The sequence below is a fragment of the Rhincodon typus genome, chromosome 12 (assembly GCF_021869965.1).
Source record: "Rhincodon typus isolate 14 chromosome 12, sRhiTyp1.1, whole genome shotgun sequence".
Lineage (NCBI taxonomy): Eukaryota > Metazoa > Chordata > Chondrichthyes > Orectolobiformes > Rhincodontidae > Rhincodon > Rhincodon typus.
The window spans coordinates 32,027,689-32,048,823 of NC_063343.1; the positions used below are offsets into that span (position 1 = coordinate 32,027,689).

General features: G+C 39.1%; 1 protein-coding gene across 1 annotated transcript in view; it reads left to right on the forward strand.

Annotated features, from left to right (window-relative positions):
* The window catches only part of unc5a (unc-5 netrin receptor A), a 264,346-nt gene that overhangs the window by 131,205 nt on the left and 112,006 nt on the right, over positions 1-21,135 (forward strand). Inside the window, exon 7 of the mRNA XM_048603964.1 lies at positions 4,243-4,407. Coding sequence (XP_048459921.1) covers positions 4,243-4,407 — 165 coding nt within the window. The remainder of the gene's footprint in view (positions 1-4,242; positions 4,408-21,135) is intronic.

Sequence of the window (21,135 nt, forward strand, 5' to 3'; positions counted from 1 at the left end):
GCATCTGCAGTTCCTACTGTCTCTGCCATATTAACTGATGCCTGTAGAGGCAAGTAGGGCTGAATCCATAGAACAGAATCATAGAAGCCCTACATCGTGGAAACATGCCATTTGGCCCAACAAGTCCACACTGACCCTCCGAAGAGTATCACATCCAGACCCATCCCCCACCCTTTCCCTGTAACCCTGCCATTCCCATGGCCAATCCACCTAACCTGCACCTGGACTGTAGGAGGAAACCGGAGCACCTGACGGAAACCCACGCAGACACGGGGAGAATGTGCAAACTCCGCACAGACAGTTGTCTGCAGGTAGGATCGAACCTGGATCCCTGGTGCTGTGAGGCAGCAGTGCTAACCACTGAGCCACTATGCTGCCCTATTCTATTCTGTTAATTTTCATATTCCAAAAGTGGCTGAATTTAAAAAGACACTATACTCAAAATGTTCACACGTGGTTCAGTTATGTAGAAAAGAATGGTTGGGAATGGAAGGCAAAGAGCATGGCTGTTGGGGCAGTGGAGGATCCTGGAGAATGGAGGGAGTAAATGGAATGCAATGATAAGGCAAGAGGGACAAGGAATGGTGGGAACTGCGTATTTACATGTGGAACACAATGGGGGTAATCTGGTGTGATGGGAAAGGAGAAATGGTTAGTACTTGAATAAAGAATCAGGTAAAACTAAGGTTGACATGGGGACCTGGATGAGTGGGATCAAGGGAAAGAGCAGGAATATCAAAGGAGAGAGTGACAGAAGCCAATAGCCAGAGGGAGAGATTGAGGAAGGACAGAGGGGACACTAAAGGAAAGGAGGAGACCAACAACAGTGTTAGAGGGGGAAGAGTAGTTCGTGATTTATTCGAATAAAAAAGTAACAAACAGCATCTTTGTCCTAAATCAGTTCACAAAAGATGACTTTGCCGAGAATAGGCAGTACACATAAGAGCAGCCTATGACCTGCTTATAGCAGCACGTCTAACTGAGGTACTCAAAACAGATACTGACATATACTATTGTGCAAACATTCAGTTAATGGCTTAGTGCTAAAGGGAAGCAATCCCTGTAGTACAAAGATGAATAAGCTCTATCAACTCCTTACACCAACACTCCAATCATGTCTTATGATGCATTTCATTCTGAGAAAAGCATAAGAATAAAGAACATAATAAACAAGAGCACAAATAGGCCATTCTGCTCACCTGCTTGCCCTGCCATTCTATCAGACCATGTCTGATCTGTGCCAGGTCTCAATTCCTATTTCATGCAAGCTCCTCATAGCACTCAACTCACATGTTTTTGCCCAGTCACTCATTCTATCCATATCCCGCTTGTAGATTCCTTATGCCCTTGTATCAGCTGCGTATAAAAACATAAATATTTGTTCATGCTGAAAACTGCCACCCTTACCCTGTGAATGCTTGATCCGCAGGTGGGAATAGCAGATTGGAGGCTTTCTCATTAGATTGCTGTTGATATTCAATCTCCTCTTCAGCACAGGCACATTCCCCTCACTCTCCTGACAGCTCAGTGGCCTGCTCCTTGAAAGGATCAGAATCCTTATGTTAGGCATCACCTACTCCCTATTTGTATAGGTGTGTTTGTGTTCATTGTACTCAATACTTCTCTCCTTTTCCAGGATTAAGAGACATTAGCATGGCTGTATGAGCACTTCACCTGAACTGATACACACACACAATCATAGCTCTCTGTGTGTGTGAACAGTAGCAGGAATCTGGTATGTGAGAAGCTAGGAGTTAACAAACAAAAGATATTTTGGCATAGTTAAAAGAGTTACAGTTATGGATAAACACTAAAGTATATGTGATGTGTTTGTGTGAGATATCTGTGAGCTGTTTATCCAGAAACCATTTCTGTGGTTGTGTCGTGCCGTGCAAGCCTTTGGTGAAAAGCTATAATGTATAATTTCTACTCATTGTGATGAAAGGTCAGTGAGTTAATGGTATGTGAGCTGCTGAGTGTTGTAATTCCTTTGACGTTTTAAGTGTGAGCCCTGGCACATGTGCAAGAGACAGTGCCATTTAGTGTATGTAGTCCCAAACATTAGTTGCAATGAAGTGACAGCCATTGATTTCACATGAAGAATCTGATGGAGATGCCTGGCATCCAACCTTGTGTGCAAAAGTCCTCTGCATTAATAACCTTTGAATGCTATCTCAGATTCAGTAGGGCATGACTCATTGAGTAGGCCAGGGTACAAACCCTGTTAGAGGGAAGTAGATTATCCATTCACTTCTGTCCAAACTGTCTTTGTCAGTCGAGATGGCCATTTATTTCCTTATCTGGAGAAAAGGTGTTCCCTTCTTTCCTTGACAGCCTTCAGAAAGCCCTCAACAGAGCCACTGCGATAAAACAGTGCTGCTTCTTGCCTGACCTCTGACGCTGCCAGGGTGTGAGTGTAGATGATAAGCAAAGGTTGAGCCACACCTCTGGATTGCATTGAGTGAAATGCTGTCCGAGTGCTGTTTAAACACAGTGCCTGTAAATAGGCACCTAGGAAGTCCTGGTGTTGAGCAGAACTTCCTTGCCCACCTGCCTATAAAATTTGCCATTTTGCCCATACGTGCAAATACAAGTGAGAAGAAGAACATGGGAAAACTCAAAAAGCTCCCAAGCAAAGGTAACTCTTGCCCACCACTACACTTTGGCTCAAAAATGCAAGATTCTGGTCATCATGTCTGTACAGCTAGCTGTGTGCTGGTGCAATACTGTATAAACTCACTTCTATGATCATTCTCCATAGTCTGTACATTCTGCTTCAATTTTGGTTTCTTATTCACTCGCATGATGTTAACATCACTGACAAGGACAACATTTATTGTCCATCTCTAACTGCACTTGAGAAGGCTCTGGTGAACTATCTTATTGAACTACTGCCATTAGTCTTATTTATATATAACTCAGTTGCTGTTAGAAGTGAGTTTGTGGTTTTGATACAGATGTGCTAACAGTATAGCAATGTAGCTTGAGCTGGTGTGCGGTTTTCGAGTAGTTTGTAGACAGAAAAGTTCCTATATGATTGCTGCCCTTGCCCAACTACATTGTAGATGTTGTGGGTTTGAAAAGTGCTGTCAAACACAAGTTGCTGCAGTGCATCTTGTATCTGGTACAGACTGCTGCCACTGTGCATTGGTGGATGGACTAAGTGTTTAAAGTAATGCTTGATGTACCAGTCAGGTCCCCTGTTTTGTTGGTTGATGGTGTTGTACTGCTTGAGTGTTGCTGAAGCTTCACTCATCCAGGCAAGTTCACAGCATTCATCATACTTCTCATTTGTGCCTTGTACTTGGTGAATAGATTTTAGGGAGCCAGGAGGTGAGTGAATCACTACAAAACTCCCAGTCTCTGACCTGCTGTTATAACCAGAATATTTAAGTGGCTGGTCCAGTTCAGCTTCAGGCAATGCATGACCCTTCCAGAATGATGTTCGTGGAGGATACAGTGACATAATGCTTTTGAAGGTCCAGGGAATCAAATGATCCCTTAAAACATTTCCTTTAAAAATTGACTATGACACTGCCTATGTTTATTTGCTCTTAAAATCTTTATCTGTACTTTTTTTTTACTTTTAGACTTGATTGCTCTAACACATTTCCAACTGACTTTCCATATTCCACTGACTTTAAATTTAGCACCATCCAAATCTCTACTGCCAATATCCTAGTTTTCACACATCTTAAACAGCCTCAACTTTAATTGTTCCATCATTTGTAGCCTTGCCTTCAGTTGTCAGGTTCCTTTAATCTGGATTTCCCTCCCTAAATCCCGTTACTTTGTTACCTCTCTTTCTTGCTTCATAGCACTCCGTAAAACCTATCTCCTTGGCTAAGTTTTTTGTCACATACTGTACGCTCTAATATTCCTTAATGTGGTTTATTATTACATTTTGTTTAACATGTTGCTGTAAAGCATGATGGGACATTTCATTATCTTAGACGTTATATAAACACTAATTGTTGCTGTTAGCGTGATGGCACGTTAAAGCAGTTGTGATTCATCATGAGCTTCCATTTATCATTTCTTTACAAACTGACCTGAATCAATATTGAACTGCACACATTACAATAGATTTACAGTAATTCAATTAAATAGTCTATACCGTAGTATGGATTGAAAGTTATGTTTTGATTTAAGAAGAAATTAATTTTATCCCAAGAAGAATTTGGAGAAGTCAAATTTCCACAAAAAATTGACCTTCAATATAAGTTTCTTTTCATATTTTAGTAGATGGAAGTTGGACTGAATGGAGCAAATGGTCAGCATGTGGAACAGAATGCACACATTGGAGAAATAGAGAATGTTCGGAACCAGCACCAAGAAACGGTGGGAAGGAATGTGATGGACTTGTTATGGAGTCAGAAAATTGCACAAATGGTTTATGTCCACAAGGTATATATGATTTTATTATATGATTTTTACTGGAAAGAAGAAAGCGTGTCACACAGAAGTGTGATAAAGCACAAATTTTACAGATATTCCATGGTTTATTCAGAAAGAAATGTAAAACATTCAGGTTTAAATTTATTGGAAGAATTAGATCTAGAACTAAAATCAAAATATCTCCAAGGTAGGCAACCTTGATATCTCTGTATATTATTATAAGTATAACAGTGATTAAAAACAAGAATTTACTAGAAACTAAACTAAAATTATATCAACTTACCATTATGCTAAACTGAAATATTGTTTTGATTTTAAGCTGTTTTGTTATTCTCAAAGATCCTAAAAATGCAGTTGAAATGGTAATACAAAGTAAGATTGAAAAATGCAGAAAATTGAGTTACGTACAATGTAATAGAATGGATTCACCAAAATTGATTAAGCAAGCACCATGAACAACATTATAGTGATGGCAACCTTCCATCTCATAAGATGATGGTTTACAATGTGTTGGTCAACTCTATTTTAAGCATTACCTAATATGCCTCAGGAACCCCATGGCAGGCATGATTGTATAGCCCTCCAAACAATCAGCCTCGTTAGTCTTGGTATCATTGACACTCTCCCGGTTGTCACTGTCAATGCCTACTGCCTTTTTGTTTAACTTGCAGGTGGCCTTGTAATGGGGATATAGGTACCCAGGATATTGTGTGGCCAGTTCATTCCAAAGAAGGTCTTTGGATATATTGCTGTCATTGGTCAGATGATCTTGGCTGAGCCAGAGCAAATGTTTGCTTACCAATGAGTGCATGATGATAGAATTAAAATGTTCCAGGAACTCTGAGTTGTGGAGTGCGCTGAGGATGCAGGCTTGATATCCTTGCAGGTTGGTGATCTCAGTCAGGTTCTGTTGTTCCACACTCTCTCTCAGCTTTGACATGGCAGTTGTAGGTTTTACAATGTGTGTGTGTTAATTTCAGCATCATGGTTGATGATGTTCCAAACTAAGACCTTCTCTTTCTTGAATGGGTTTGAGCTCTCTGAGTATTGTTGGAGCAGCACTCATTCAGGCATGTATTGAATATTCCATCACACAAATGACTGGTGTCTTTAAGATGGTCGGCAGGGTTTGGAGAATTAGGAAAAGAGTTAGGCACCACAAAATTTTCTATCTCTTACCATTAGGGAGATAAGTCAAGATTCTGAGTAATTTGTAAAGCACAAGTTAGAAAGTGGAGTTGTAGGTGGTAAGCCTAACTTGAAGGTCAATTCATTTTCTAACTGTGATTTTAAAAAAAAAAAGTCTTCTGATTTCTGGGTACCAAACCTTTTGTTTGTAAGGCATTTAATTACCAGAAAGCTTCTAAAATATTATGAATAATTACATTCCCTTGAATAGGTTTTTTGTGCATAGTATTAATTCTCTGCAGTCAACTATGAATTGTGACCAACTGCAGCTCATAATTCTCTTCAGGAGTCTGTGACAACAGTAAAAGCACCTTGTAAGGACGTTCAAACTGGAGACGTATCGGAATTGGTTCAACATTTTCCTTCATCTTAAAGGTTGGGGATCAAAGAGATAGTGACTTAACTTGGCTCAGTATTAGAGCATGGCTTGCAACACATCAGGATAGGGGGAAGCTGCAGCATTGTAACATTCTCACAATGGTAGTAAATAAAGTATACCACATCTCACGGTGCCTCCATGTGATGCATTCTGAAAGTATACTTCAGACAAGCAATAGGAACTCACATGAAGGTGTAAAACAGTATGTTAAACAATATTTGAGCGATTAAAATTATAATTCTGGTCTGAAGGTCTTAGACACAAAAAGTATCCCCTATAATGAAACAGTGACTTGATACTGCTCCTCGGGCAGATGTTTTTGATTGATTATATGGTAGAAGGACTGGCATTGATGTTAACCATATATGTTAATGTTTGTAAGCAAGAAGAGTGATCAGACATTATCTATAATAAGTTGCTGTCATCTCTGGTGCAAGAAAATACTAGATTCTTCTGCTTTTACACTGTTTCCCATGTTATTGGCATTGTTTTGTAGTTAGAGACTGTTAAAATAGTGGTGAATATGGGCTTAACAAATTTTAACTTCTAACATCAGGTTGTTATATCTGAGACCTATTTTGATTAATACGGTTTTACCAAAGAAAAAATATGGATCTAACTGACTACGGTGGTCACCTGACCATAGATTTTGATGCAGGGTCTATGAGGCCTTTGTCTCAGAATAACAAAATCTGTCTGCATTGGAATTAGCATTTTTATCTAAATACATCAAAACCAGGCTTTTGAGTCAACATCAAGAAATTTGCATTTCCTGCTTAATTCATATGTGTTTGATAATTTCATATATTGGAAGATGAAAGTGTAGCTTCCCAGCTAGCCAGCTTAAAAATATGGTGGGGACCAGACACGGGAATGCACACTGAATTTTATTTCACCAGTTGCCTTTGAATGGCATCATGGAGAGAAAGAAATAGAAGCATCTGTTTAAAAAAAAAATTGGAAGACTCTTTCCCCTTGCCAGTTTCTCTCATCATCTTTGTAAATAAAATCCAGTGAAAAAGCAGATTGGGAAAATATCCGTTCACTCAGAACTCAAAGATAACTACAAATTTTGCCATTGATGAGGATACAAGTCATATATTAGACAATTGGGTCTCCAGATGAATATCTAACATGTCCAACATCAAGGATGCTGAGGATTTTTAAACTGTGTAATTTTCGTTCCCTTCATTTACCTTTTAAGTTAGGCCCCTACTACTGTAGAGAGGGCACCTTACTGTGTCATGATCTGAAGCAGATTAAGATAGTGATGGTGAGGAGAAGGAATATACCAGGAACATAAAACATTTCCACTGGGTAAATTGAGAATTAATATTCTCGTTTATATTGCAGTATTCTTTCAACATGTCTGTGCAGTGGAAAACTGCAGAAATATTTGCAGTAAAGAAAATATTAGGAACACATGGTGGCCTGGAAGGAAGGTCACTGGACTAGTGATCTGGTTAATAATCTGAGATTCAAATGCCACCATGGCATCAAATGAAATTTTAACTCAATTAATAAAATCTGGATTTGGAAGCTAATCTCAGTAATGCTGGTCATGAAACTATCATTTGTTGTTGTAAAAACTCACCTAGTTTACTTGGTCACAGCAAAGCCGAAGGGCCAGCATGCGGTGGCTATGCTGAGACTAGGAGTGCGTGGCCGCTGTGCTTGGGCCATGTTTATGATTTCTGTCCATGGCCATGAGTTCACTAACCTCCTTTAGAGAAGGAAACCTGCCATCCTTAACTGGTCTGACTGATGTGCAACTCAAGATCTACAACAATGTGGTTCACTCTAAACTGCCCTCTGCAATTACCTTAACAAGCTTCTCAATTCAAGGCTGATCAGGGAACAGAGAATACAAGTTAAATGCAATGGTGTACCACAGAGCTCAGTTTTGGGACTGCTTCTGCCCGTTGAACATCAATGATTTAGTGAGGTTAGCTGGAATAGCATCCAAATCTGCAAGGAGATTTATAAGATGTGAAATGTGCAAAATATGTGGTAGCTGCAGTTCAATGTCAGAAAGATCAGAAGATGTACTGTAGATATCGAAAGCTGTCCCTCAAGATTGAAGCAATGAAAGGAATACTGCATTTTATCAAAAGAGATTTAAAGTGTAAGAGATATGATGGTGAGTCTTGAAAAAACCTTAATAGGGATGGAATAGGGCATGACATTTGGGGTTGCACACAATGTTGAATATAAAAAAATACAGCACAGATTCACAAAGATTGCAACTGGAATATGGGGTAATACGGTTATGAAAATTACTTTAAAAATTGGGAATGGCTTCATTAAAGTAAATAAGATTATAGAACATAGAACATAGAACATAGAACATTACAGCGCAGTACAGGCCCTTCGGCCCTCGATGTTGTGCCGACCTGTGAAACCAATCTGAAGCCCATCTAACCTAAACTATTCCATTATCATCCATATGTTTATCCAATGACCATTTAAATGCCCTTAAAGTTGGCGAGTCTACTATTTTTGCAGGCAGGGCATTCCACACCCTTACTACTCTCTGAGTAAAGAACCTACCTCTGACATCTGTCCTATATCTATCACCCCTCAATTTAAAGCTATGTCCCCTCGTGCTAGCCATCACCATCCAAGGAAAAAGGCTCCCACTGTCCACCCTATCTAATCCTCTGATCATCTTGTATGTCTCTATCAAGTCACCTCTTAACCTTCTTCTCTCTAACGAAAACAGCCTCAACCTTTCCTCATAAGACGTTCCCTCCATACCAGGCAACATCCTGGTAAATCTCCTCTGCACCCTTTCCAATGCTTCGACATCCTTCCTATAATGCAGTGACCAGAACTGTACGCAATACTCCAAGTGCGGCCGCACCAGAGTTTTGTACAGCTGCAACATGACCTCATGGCTCCGAAACTCAATCCCTCTACCAATAAAACCTAACATATGGTATGCCTTCTTAACAACGCTATCAACCTGGGTGGCAACTTTCAGTGATCTATGCACATGGACACCGAGATCTTTCTGCTCATCCACACTACCAAGAATCTTACCATTAGCCCAGTACTCTGTATTCCTGTTACTCCTTCCAAAGTGAATCACCTCACACTTTTCCGCATTAAACTCCATTTGCCACCTCTCAGCCCAGCTCTGCAGCTTATCTATGTCCCTCTGTAACCTGCAACATCCTTCCGCACTATCCACAACTCCACCAACTTTGGTGTCATCCGCAAATTTACTAACCCATCCTTCTACGCCCTCATCCAGGTCATTTATTAAAATGACAAACAGCAGTGGCCCCAAAACAGATCCTTGAGGTACACCTCTAGTAACTGAACTCCAGGATGAACATTTCCCATCAACCACCACCCTCTGTCTTCTTACAGCTAGCCAATTTCTGATCCAAACCGCTAAATCACCCTCAATCCCATGCCTCCGTATTTTCTGCAATAGCCTACCATGGGGAACCTTATCAAACGCTTTACTGAAATCCATATACACCACATCAACCGCTTTACCCTCATCCACCTGTTTGGTCACCTTCTCAAAGAACTCAATAAGGTTTGTGAAGCACGACCTACCCTTCACAAAACCGTGTTGACTATCCCTAATCAAATCATTCCTTTCTAGATGATTATAAATCCTAACTCTTATAATCCTTTCCAACACTTTACCCACAACCGAAGTAAGGCTCACTGGTCTATAATTACCAGGGTTGTCTCTACTCCCCTTCTTGAACAAGGGCACAACATTTGCTAGTCTCCAGTCTTCTGGCACTATTCCTGAAGACAATGACGACATAAAGATCAAAGCCAAAGGCTCATGCAATCTCCTCTCTAGCTTCCCAGAGAATCCTAGGATAAATCCCATCTGGCCCAGGGGACTTATCTATTTCCAGAATTGCTAACACCTCCTCCTTATGAACCTCAATCCCGTCTAGTCTAATAGACTGTATCTCAGTATTCTCCTCGACTACATTGTCTTTTTCCTGTGTGAATACTGACGAAAAATATTCATTTAGCACCTCTCCTATCTCTTCGGACTCCACGCACAACTTCCCACTACTGTCCTTGACCGGCCCCAATCTTACTCTAGTCATTCTTTTATTCCTGACATACCTATAGAAAGCTTTAGGGTTTTCCTTGATCCTACCTGCTAAAGACTTCTCATGTCCCCTCCTGGCTCTTCTTAGCTCTCTCTTTAGGTCCTTCCTGGCTAACTTGTAACTCTCAAGCGCCCTAACTGAGCCTTCACGCCTCATCCCTACATAAGCCTCCTTCTTCCTCTTGACGAGATTCAACTTCTTTAGTAAACCACGGTTCCCTCGCTCGACCACTTCCTCCCTGCCTGACAGGTACATACTTCTCAAGGACACGCAGTAGCTGTTCCTTGAACAAGCTCCACATTTCAATTGTGCCCAGCCCCTGCAGTTTCCTTCTCCATCCTATGCATCCTAAATCTTGCCTCATCGCCTCATAATTGCCTTTCCCCCAGCTATAACTCTTGTCCTGCGGTATATATTATGAAATGATTTGATTGGTGTCTTGAAAATTGTGAAGGGCTGCAACAAGATGGATAAACGCAGACTGTTCTGAGTGATTGAGGAATCTAGAATGAGAGGATAAAGCTATATGATTAAATGCAAAAAGATTAAGAACAGACAGCAGGAGAAAGTTTGCTTTACAGAAAGGATAATGAGGCTTTGGAATGCATTGTAGGAGCAGATGACTGAGGCAGAGACCAGTTAACAGGTAAGAATGATCAAAATCAGTGGATGAAGAAATGAAAGATGAACAGATATGCGAACACTGGATGTGAGAACAGGGCAGGCACATGAAACTATGACTGCTGCTAGTGTGGAGGATAAAAACTGATGCATTCTAGTTGGGATGAACAATCTTTCCACTTTTGAATTTCTGTATAAGATGCTAAACCTTGCTCATCAGAAAATTGCAAATATGTACTCCTAGGGCTCTGAGATCTGTAGAATTGATATGGATTTCTCTTAAGATTCACCTTTTCTCTGTCTGCAGCTGCACGGTTCATTCCTCCTTAATCTTTCTCATACAATGAGATTTGTAGATCACCCACCTAGGAAATGAAAACCTGAAGCCCTTATTAGCAATTAAAATAAAAACATGTTAACAATGCACACAGTTATTACATTATTGCGTATGTTCAACAAGTTAGGAGCTGATTAGATGCATTGTGAGTTATGAATCTGCAGAGTTTGCTTGTCCATTTGGAATCAGGTCAACTCCAGGAAAGGGTGTATCTGTTCTGTTGAAAACTGTACTACCTTACATTTATTTACATTAAAAAATATTTATCAATTGTTTATCCATTTTGCAAGTTTGTTAATATCGTGTCTTTTAATGCAGTCCTCAGCATTATTGGCCATGCCTCCCTAGTTTGCTATGATCAGTAAATTTAGAAGCTGAAGATACATTTCTTTGACTTACGTGGAGATGTTGACAAAGATGGCAGGAAAGATAAATAATTAGGTGGAATGGCCCCAGATAGATATTTGCCCCTTCTTGCCACCATAGCAATTACACTTTGAGCTTAAAGAAACTTTAGAATGTCAATGGGCAACTTTCTTGAACAACCACCAAATAAAACCCTTAAGTGGTCAACCAATGACCACTTAAGGGCCTCAGTCCGCCACTGGTCTGATTACCTGTCATCCTGGCAGGCGAGAAAGGTGGCTGCTTTCCCAACAGGGCAACCTGCCAGGTATATTTGAGGGGTTTCCATTTGTCCCTTCTGAGGCAATCAGAGACGGAGATGGGGTGTGCAGGCTGATGGCTGCTGTAATTAATCTACTGTCCTTACTTCTGACATCCTTGAGTCTGCTCTCCGCACAACTCCCATTGCATGGTTGAGAAGCCTGGGCCTCCAATAATGCTGTTCAACCCTCTCAAGCTGCCATCTCTAGAAGCTCACCAAACAGTATTTAGTTGGTGCTTGATTTGACAAGCTTTTTCACTGGTGAAGGTGGGGAGTTAATCGCCCCTAAGTCACATTCTCAAGAGCAGCCAGGAACGGACAATAAATGCTGGCCAACCAGCAGTATCCACATCCCATGAGTGAATAAATATTCAAAAAATGCCACAACATCTCATGCACAGGAGACTAATTTCCAGCCTTGTTTATGATTACCATGTCTAAATTTTTAATTTAGACTATGACTAATGGTGACTCCAGCATTAAGCTTTGTGCAACTTTACTTTCCAACCCTGCCATTCTGAATATCCTATCTTTTGCTTCTCCTGTCTGCTTTCATTTTATTTAACCTATTTTTCCTAATCAACTTGTTCAGAGGTGTTATCACACACCTCTAGAGCAGGTGGGATTTGAACCCAAGTTTGTCAGTCCAGAGGTAGGGACACTACCTCTGCGCCACAAGAGGGCTTCTTGCTCTTATGTTTTTAAAGACTTGCTAGATTTGCTCACTAATTTCACTATAGAGACTTTGGTCCCCTAATTAACAACATAATTACTTCTTTAATGATATAATCATTACTAATTGACTGTCAATCAAGCTCTCCACCCCAAAAAAGGGAATGATTTGTTGGGTTTCATTACCATGTCATACAGAGTTAATAGAAATGTAGACTTTTCATTCCTGGCAGCCCATTTTTCAGATTACAAATGGATTGACAGCAGTTGGAAATCATCCTTTGTGTCTGTGAATTTCTCTGATTTCTGTCATTTGTTTGTCTCTATTGCATTATCATAGCTACAATTCAACCATCTACAATTCTCCAAATAAGCAAATTACAAGCTTTCCATTCTTTGGTTGGGACCTTCCTGTTTTCAGACTAAATCCAAGTGTGAAAAAGTTGCCAGGCAGAAAAATCAAGAGGGCATTATTGTGTTTGGTCAGTGGGAAGGGTGGAGTGGAGAGGTGAGTCGGAAGATGGACAAGACCACATCCCCTACTTATATCCACCTATCTCTAATTCACTTATACCCCCCCACAATTTATTTCTGGGCTCCCCTTCCCCTCCCCAGTTTTGACAAAAGGTTTCGGACTGAAATGTTGACTTTCCTGTCCCTCAGTTGCTGTCTGACCTGCTGTACTTTTCCAGCTCCACATTTATTGACTCTAGCTTCCAGCATCTGCAGTCCCTACTGTCTCCAATTGACAGTTCCAAGTGATTACTGTATTTGAGTCTCACTGATGTTTGCTGTATCTGGTTCTGCCTAGCTATTGAGGTGAGGCTTCTATAAGGTGTTCAGTAGGTCAGTTGGAGCAGTTCAGGGGTCACTAAAGAGCACTTCCAGGGATAAAGTAAGTTGGAGAAGAAAACAGATAAAAAACAGAAGTTCCCGCAGGAAAGAACTGTTAAGCTACATTGCAGAGAAGGTGATGTAGGGCACACAGAAAACTGGAAGAACCCCAGATGCTGGAAATCTTAAACAAAAACAGAAATTACTGGAAAATCTGCACAGGTCTGGCAGCAACTGTGGAGAGAAATAAGAGTTAACTTTTCGGTTCCAGTGACCCTTCTTCAGGTTATATGGCACCCCTGGCTCTCTGCAGTCAGAACTTGGGAAGAAGTTCCACAGTTGTTATGAACCAGACGAGGCCCCCTCAAAATATTTTACGAAGGTAGCCTAGACCCTAAATTTTTCTTATTTTAAAGGCAGAGTGAAGTGCCGTGTTCCAGGTGTAATGCGGCTGGTCAAACTACTCAACGTTAAGTAAAACACAATGCATTAAAATACTGCAGTTAAAATACAACCAAAAAACACTTAGAATGACTTAACTCCACTGGAAAACTTAATTGAATAATAGATACTGTAACTATTACTAATAAGCTGTTCCAGTTAGTAACATCTCATAAAAACACCCCTTGGCAAAATGGCAAATTCTCAGATTCTCATATGCAGTTCTACAATCTAGGAGGAAGACAAATCAAGAGAAAATACAGAGAGCAGCAGCTGGGAGACATTTACTAAAGCTTCCTTTCTATTGAGGTCCCAACAGCTTCTGGTCTACTGACAAACCAAAACCTAGAAATCCTGATCTGTGAGATCTGGCCACACTCATTCAGACTGTTTAAAAAAAAAACAAGGCCTCCCAAGCTGTTTACTCAAGTGGTCATGGTAGACTGTTCTGTGCCTCTGCCTTATAATCTCTTCTCAAAAGAAAAGGACAAAATAACCTCTTAAAGCCACAGCATTGTCGCACAATTTGTAGCTGTTTGATCCCAGCTGATGGTTGTGACAAGACAGGTCAGATCCCAGGTGAAACATGGCTTGATAGATTAAATTGCCTTTCGGCTGATAGAGATCTTTTCTTCCCAACTGAACTTGTTTCTGTCTACTCACACCTGTTTATGTAGGTTTTAAAAGAATACCCAAAGTGAACACTTCAGTAATTACCCCACCAGGTAACTTATGTAATTATTTAGCATAAGTCACATGATTTCTTGAAAATACTGCTTTTATTTTGCCCCCGCTGCTAAAAAATATTGATTTTCTGATCCTTAAAAAGACAAATCATGTTGACGGAACTCAAATCTAAACCCCATTCATTTCTACTTTAAAATCCAAGTTCTCAAATAAAAATGATGTTTTCAACCTTCATTACAGTATGTGCAGAATTAATAATATAGTTAGGTTCAGTGACATGTCAAGAACAATTGGATAACTTTATGCAGTCAGAACTCAAGAAATGGTTTGGGGTTTCATTAGGCATCTAAGTGTCAGAATAGTGCTCAGGAAAATTCCTGGTAAGTGTGAGGGCTCAGAAGGAGCTGCTTTCAATAGTTCACTGTATCTGAGTGGTGGGGTGAAAGAAACCCACAAGCAGTATTTACTTAGTGCAGTAGGCAAGATTTTTGCTTGCGAATAAAGGTAGGAGCAGTATTGGTTTACAGAAGCTTGCTGTTTGGGAAAAAATTGAATTATGCCAGTAGATAAATGTTGGACTGCTGTTTCCAGAATCCAGAGAACCGTATTGATGGAAAAGGAAGATGAACGGCTAGAACACGAGAGGTCATTGAAGGAATCCATGATGGAGCACTCTTGAGGGGGTTTTCAGACTAGGTTGTATAATTGGAAGCCCTTGCAAAGTTTTAATGCGATTTAGTAACCCATAGTATTGTTGAAAACTAGGAGCAGAGCAATGTGGATTGTGACAGATCTGTGGGATCTGTCTTGATCTCAATTGCTATTTGATAGGTTTTGCCAGGTATTTCACCAGAGTTTGTCTGTTATCCATGTGGTCTTATTAAGTTTGGGATGTTAGAATATTAGTTACATCTATCTTTACATAGTCTAGACCATTTTTGCCAATAATCTTTACATATTTGTTTGATGAGGTCTTATTTGTAAAAAAAGTCATAACTTTTGTTGACTAAAGAAACCTGGCTGACTTGTTTTTAATAGTAAACTAGATACAGCCTGAGACTTGTATAATTGGCCAAAACATCAATCTGGTTAAATTTAAAATTTGTTATGACGAGTGGTAAAAGGTAAAGTTGCAATAGTTTTACCGTACCACAGGGTGTCTGTCTCATTAATGAAAGAGAGAGACGACCAGTGGCGGTTTTACCTGAGGGTCACCAGGCCTCACACAAGGGGAGAGGCTAAGGAGGAGAGTCCTTTATGGTGACCTCAGCCACTATAGGAATTTAAACCTACAGTGTTGGCATTACTCTGCATTGCAAATCAGCTGTCCAGCTAACTGAGCTAACTGATCTCCATAACTAGTTGAGAAGTGAGCTGAGAAAGAAATTGGTGCATCCTCCAATCTTGGTGATAATACTTCTTAAATGCTGATCGTTGGTAATACCTTACAGTCTGAGGAAAAACACAATCTCCACAATGTTCTCGGAATGGATGCTGCTTGACCTGTTGGGTTTTTCCAGCATTTGTTTTAGGGAAAATGGGCAAAGAAAGGCAGTGCTGAGCCCATTTTTGTTCTTCAGATCTTTGACTGATTTGGATTTGCTCATAGGAAATGCAGTGTGAAAGTATATTGATAGGACAAAATGTAAAAAAAGTTTAACAATTAAATGAGAAGACTGCCATTGTAATCATAAAATTGTGAAACAAAAAATAAATTTACAGAAAGGGAAAATGGAGTTCCCATGGAAGTGTATAGGATAAATTTATTCTCAACAGTAATTAAGGTGAACGTTAAGGGAAGGTGTGGCCCACTATTGCTGTCTTGCCTAAAGTGCTTTTACTTCCAGTTTCCTACTTCCCATTCCCTAATCCTTGTCCTTAATTTCCGACTCAAGATTACTTATCTTTTCCTTAAGTTGCATCATTAATTCTAGATCTTCCATTTGAAATACTCACTCAGAATTAAAGAAGGCTTGGCGTTGTAATATTCCTTAATCAAATCCATCAACTCTTGAAAGATTTTAGTTAGGCTCCTATTTTGCAAAAGCAATGCAGGTTCACAAGCTGTCAGGAGAATTACTCATTGCTTTTCATTTGCCCAGAAGAAATTACAAATTCTTTTCACATATTAGGAATAGTTTTTGACAGCAGGATCAAATGTGTCAAGCTTCTCAAATAATAGCATGATGCCATAAATGCTTTCCCTAACTCAAAGACAACTATTGCGAGCAAATTGCTTCAGGATTGTATTTTTTTTTCTCATCACCACTGAAATAACTCGACAGAGCCTGGTATCCCATCACCAAGTCACCCTTTATTTACATGTGTAGATTCCTTCACACTGAGCCGGCTCTCAGAGTGAACAGAACCTATGGCAGTCCTGTTTATATTTGTCAGCCAGGACTCCTTGGTTGGACCCGATTAACAGCTCCAAGCACTTGGCTGACCTTGTTACGATCGCTACAGTTCCCATCTTAAAATTATGCATTCTGGCTTTCCACATTGTGTATTCATTATGTACTCCTACGCAAACTTGTCATTTTACAATTATTCCCTCCAACTTTTGAAGGATCCTCCATTTCATAATTTGGAAAGCCACTTTCCCCAACATTATTAGGGTTCTGAACAGCTATTAAATGCCCAGTTTAGTGCCATTTTCTGCTTAGCCTCCATTTTGAAATTGACAGGAAGAGGTCAGATTTGTGGAGAGAATTCCAGCAGCTCCACACTGGGTTAATCGCTCACCATCCACTCAACCTACCTACAAGCTTTCCCCTTCCACCCAGGTACTCACTCGATCGAGATAACTCATAAGCCCCAGCACAGGCCTTGGCTCCCATTGCTCCATCCTAGCTCCGAGTCCTAAAATCTGATGACCACATGTTGGTCCAGCAGTGTCTGCTGCACCCAGCCTTGTTGCTGGACCTGCAGAGTTGTTGGCCAATCTCCTTGGTTGGTACAATGCACATCATAAAATAATCTCTTCACAAATATGTAATGCTTATCATTTTTATCCTTTTGGGTCTCCCAACAATGATTGACAGTGACTGAAAGTTTTCGAAGTTTCGGAAGTGGGAAAGGCCAACGTAAGCAGCAGATTGCAGAAACATAATTTAAGGGAATGTGGTGGTAGGTTATGATACTGTGTAAAATGAATATAAATGAAACAAAATTGAACTGTTCAAAAATTTTGCGCAATCAATTAAACCTTATGACAAAGAATAACCCTACAGAGAGAATAAAATGCTGGATGAGTTACAATGTTTTTCGGAAAGTGGCACATGAACATTTTGACAGACTAATCAAAAAGCACCCATTTGCTGGATTTTACAATTTTTATGTACCAAAGTTATATCGGCAGAAAAAATGAATAATATGAACATTGGAATTTGTAATTGGAAAATTGACAATTTTAGTAAGATATAGTTGCATTGATATATCCACAGTGAACTTAAATTACTGTTCACATGTTTTGCTTGCAGCAGTATAAACTACAAACTAACATTACCAGTTAACACTTCAACTGCAAGTATATTGTGCATATCATGGTTATATTTTCAATTTACATTGTGGCAATAAAACTGGCACTGCAGCTATCATTGCCTGATCTACAGTCCAAATAATTTTTATCTTATACACATTAGTCTTACAGTTAACTTGTTGGCCAGCTTATATAATGAATTACTGGGATCAGTTAGCTCAGTTGGATGAATAACTGGGTTTTGATGTAGAGTGACTTCAACAGCACAGGCTTAAGTCTCACACTCTTCACCATGCAGGTCTCACCTTCTTAGCCTCACCCCTCGTGTGGGCATGGTGATCTTCAGGTTAAACTCACCACAAGTTGTCTCTCTCTGATGAGAGTGTGCTCCTTTGGGGCAATGATAACTTTATCATTACCTTTAGGTGAACACTTGAAATGCTATAATAATTTCAGCAATGGACCAATGTTGGGAATTGGAACTAGAATGGATAGGTGCCTGATGACCAGCATGGTCACAATGGGCAGTAAAGCCTCTTTTGGTGTTGAAATAATCTGAGTCTCTTATGCAGAAGTTCTTCCTGAAATTCTTTTCATTAATCACCACATAAATCTCAGACTCCAAACCAGCCATCTCATGAATTTTGTAGCTACTTGTTCCATGGCTGAAGAATAAAGCACTTTTTCAGGCCAAAATAAAAATGCATGGACACTATAACTGTGTTTGTGTGTGTGTGTGTGTGTGTGTGTGTGTGTCTCGGCAGTAACTAACATTTCCTCAGGACTTTGCTTCATGGTATCCTATTTGAAGCAGCATAATCAGAAGCTAGGAAGTGAGTGGGTTTGCTCACCTCTCCTCAATGCATTCTTAATGAAGTGCTACATGTGGAAACCAAGGACTTAGAAATGGAAAAGAAAGGTTACAGAAAGCTTCACACCTTTATAGTATGATACAAAATATATATGAGTTCATAGGCACAAGTGAACATGGCACTGCCACATCAAACACTTATAAAGCATAATTTGAATTATTATGTGTACTGTAACATATAATGAAATTCCTGTAGTAGGTGTACCAATGCATAGTTCAACAGAACAATAATAGTGAAAAATTATAGACTAAAAATGACCAACAAGGAGGTCTATTAGTCTGTAAAGAAGGTACAAATTTAAAAAGGTAAAGATTTGGATAAGTACATGAATAGGAAATGTTTGGAGGCATATAGGCCAGGAGCAGGCAGGTGGGACTAGTTTAGTTTGGGATTATGGTCAGTATGGACTGGTTGGATTGAAGGGTCTGTTTCTGTGCTGTATGACTCTATGACTCTATGCCTAATATTAAACAATTACTTAAAATAACAAAACTTTGATTAACAAATTTCATTTATCCACATCAGTAACACCTGAACAGATAACTTATCAAATATGTAAGCTTGGATGTGAAATCAATAGACTTACTTGAAGATGGAACCTTAAGTTTAATAAGAATGAATCAACAACTACCAGATTCTGAAAATCAGATAGAAATTTGGTCAGTTTAAGCAGTATATAAAAGGATCATTGGTATTGACTAAAATATTAAGTTAAACTTACAAATTTTGTCATAGAAAGTGGGGAAGTAAATAAATGATTTAAGATGTCTTTTGACACATTAAGGATATGAAGTATTTGTCAGTTATGCTTCCGAACATTCTGAACTGTATATTTCAATGAACCATGAAACAAGCAAACACTCTAACATTCATAGCCAATTTACTTGTCCAAATAACATTGGATCAGTGGTTTGTTTAATAATTATGTTTTTCACGTGTAGAAAAAATTCAAATTACTTTTTTGATATTTCAGTATCAGTGTTATTTTAAAAAATCCTAATCCAGTTTTTTAATTCTATTTGGATTGTACCTATAACTCAATAAACTTGAAATATAACTATCCAAGAGCATTGTATTTTGAGATATTTTGTCAGAGGGTATTAATTCTAATGCCATTCTCTTAGAAACTATAAATTAAAGTATTCTAAGATGATATTAGCATATCAGTTTCCTAACTGTTATTTGTAAGGCATTTACAGTTGCTGAGTAAGTCTTTGAAAATTTGCAGAAGAAATAAATTGAAGCTTTATCAGATCCCCAGATTTTTTGGAAGTTTTATGCATTAAAAAATATGGTTAATGATAATTGAATGAATTTGTGCAGCAGATAGCGTAGTAATTGAAAACTTGCTTTCACTTTTGGTTTCAAATCCACACCAATTTCACTGTGAAATTTTCTCATTGAGTGTTAGATACCACAAATTTTATGTTTATCAATTGGGAGCTACTCTGTTATTGTTGGGAAGAGGAACTTTTGATACATATTGAAGAGATTTCTTAATGAGTCCCCAGACCAATAAGGCATAAAATAATGTTGGCTTTGCCTCTGAGAGCTGAAGTAGGACAAGTGGAAGATGTGACAGTACAAGATCATCCTTCTAACAGTGATGACAACATAATTTGGTTTAGAGTGATTATGAAAAGAAATGAGAAACTATTGAACGTAGAAATGATTGGCTGGAGAATTAATTTCAGTGAGTTAAGAAAGGACCTAGAGTAAATTGGAACAGGTAATTGCAGAATTTAAGCAATGGAAGGGACAGTACAGAGATAGTTTGGGAACAAATTAAGCATATCCTTTTGAAAAGAAAAGGTAGACTATCCTAAATTAATGCATCCTGGATCACAAAAGAAATAGGAGACAAAATAGGAAAATGTGGCTTATGAAAGTGTTAGGAGCATGATTCACTTCACCAGGAAGAATATGAAACTTAGCAGAGGAAATTTGAAAAGTAAACAAGGCAGGCAGAGAGAGCATTGTCAAAGAGATTTTAGTGTCCTTGTACACAAATCACAGAAAGTTATCGTACAGATACAATGAACAGTCAGGAAGAGAACTTATATATCAGTATTCATTTCAAATGGATTTAGAGTACGTGAGTAAGGTAGTTTTGCGTTATATCAAACTTTAGTGCAACCACACCTTAAGGAGAGTATACACGTTTGTTGACCTTACATAGGAAAATATGTACTTGCCTTAGAGGCAATCCAATAATGGTTCACTTGATTGATTCCCTGGATGCAAGGGCAGAAGAGAGAGTGAATAGATTGAGATTTTCTGGAACTTAGAGGAATGTGAAGGGACCTCATTGAAACATAATATAACCCCCTATGTAAAATCTTAGTTACATTCCTTAAAATGGTGATTTTAAGTGAAACGACTTTAATTGAATCACAGCTTCCTGAGGAATCGCTGCATAAATTAACTTGAGGGTTGTTTCAGCATTTTCACCAAGCAGAACAAT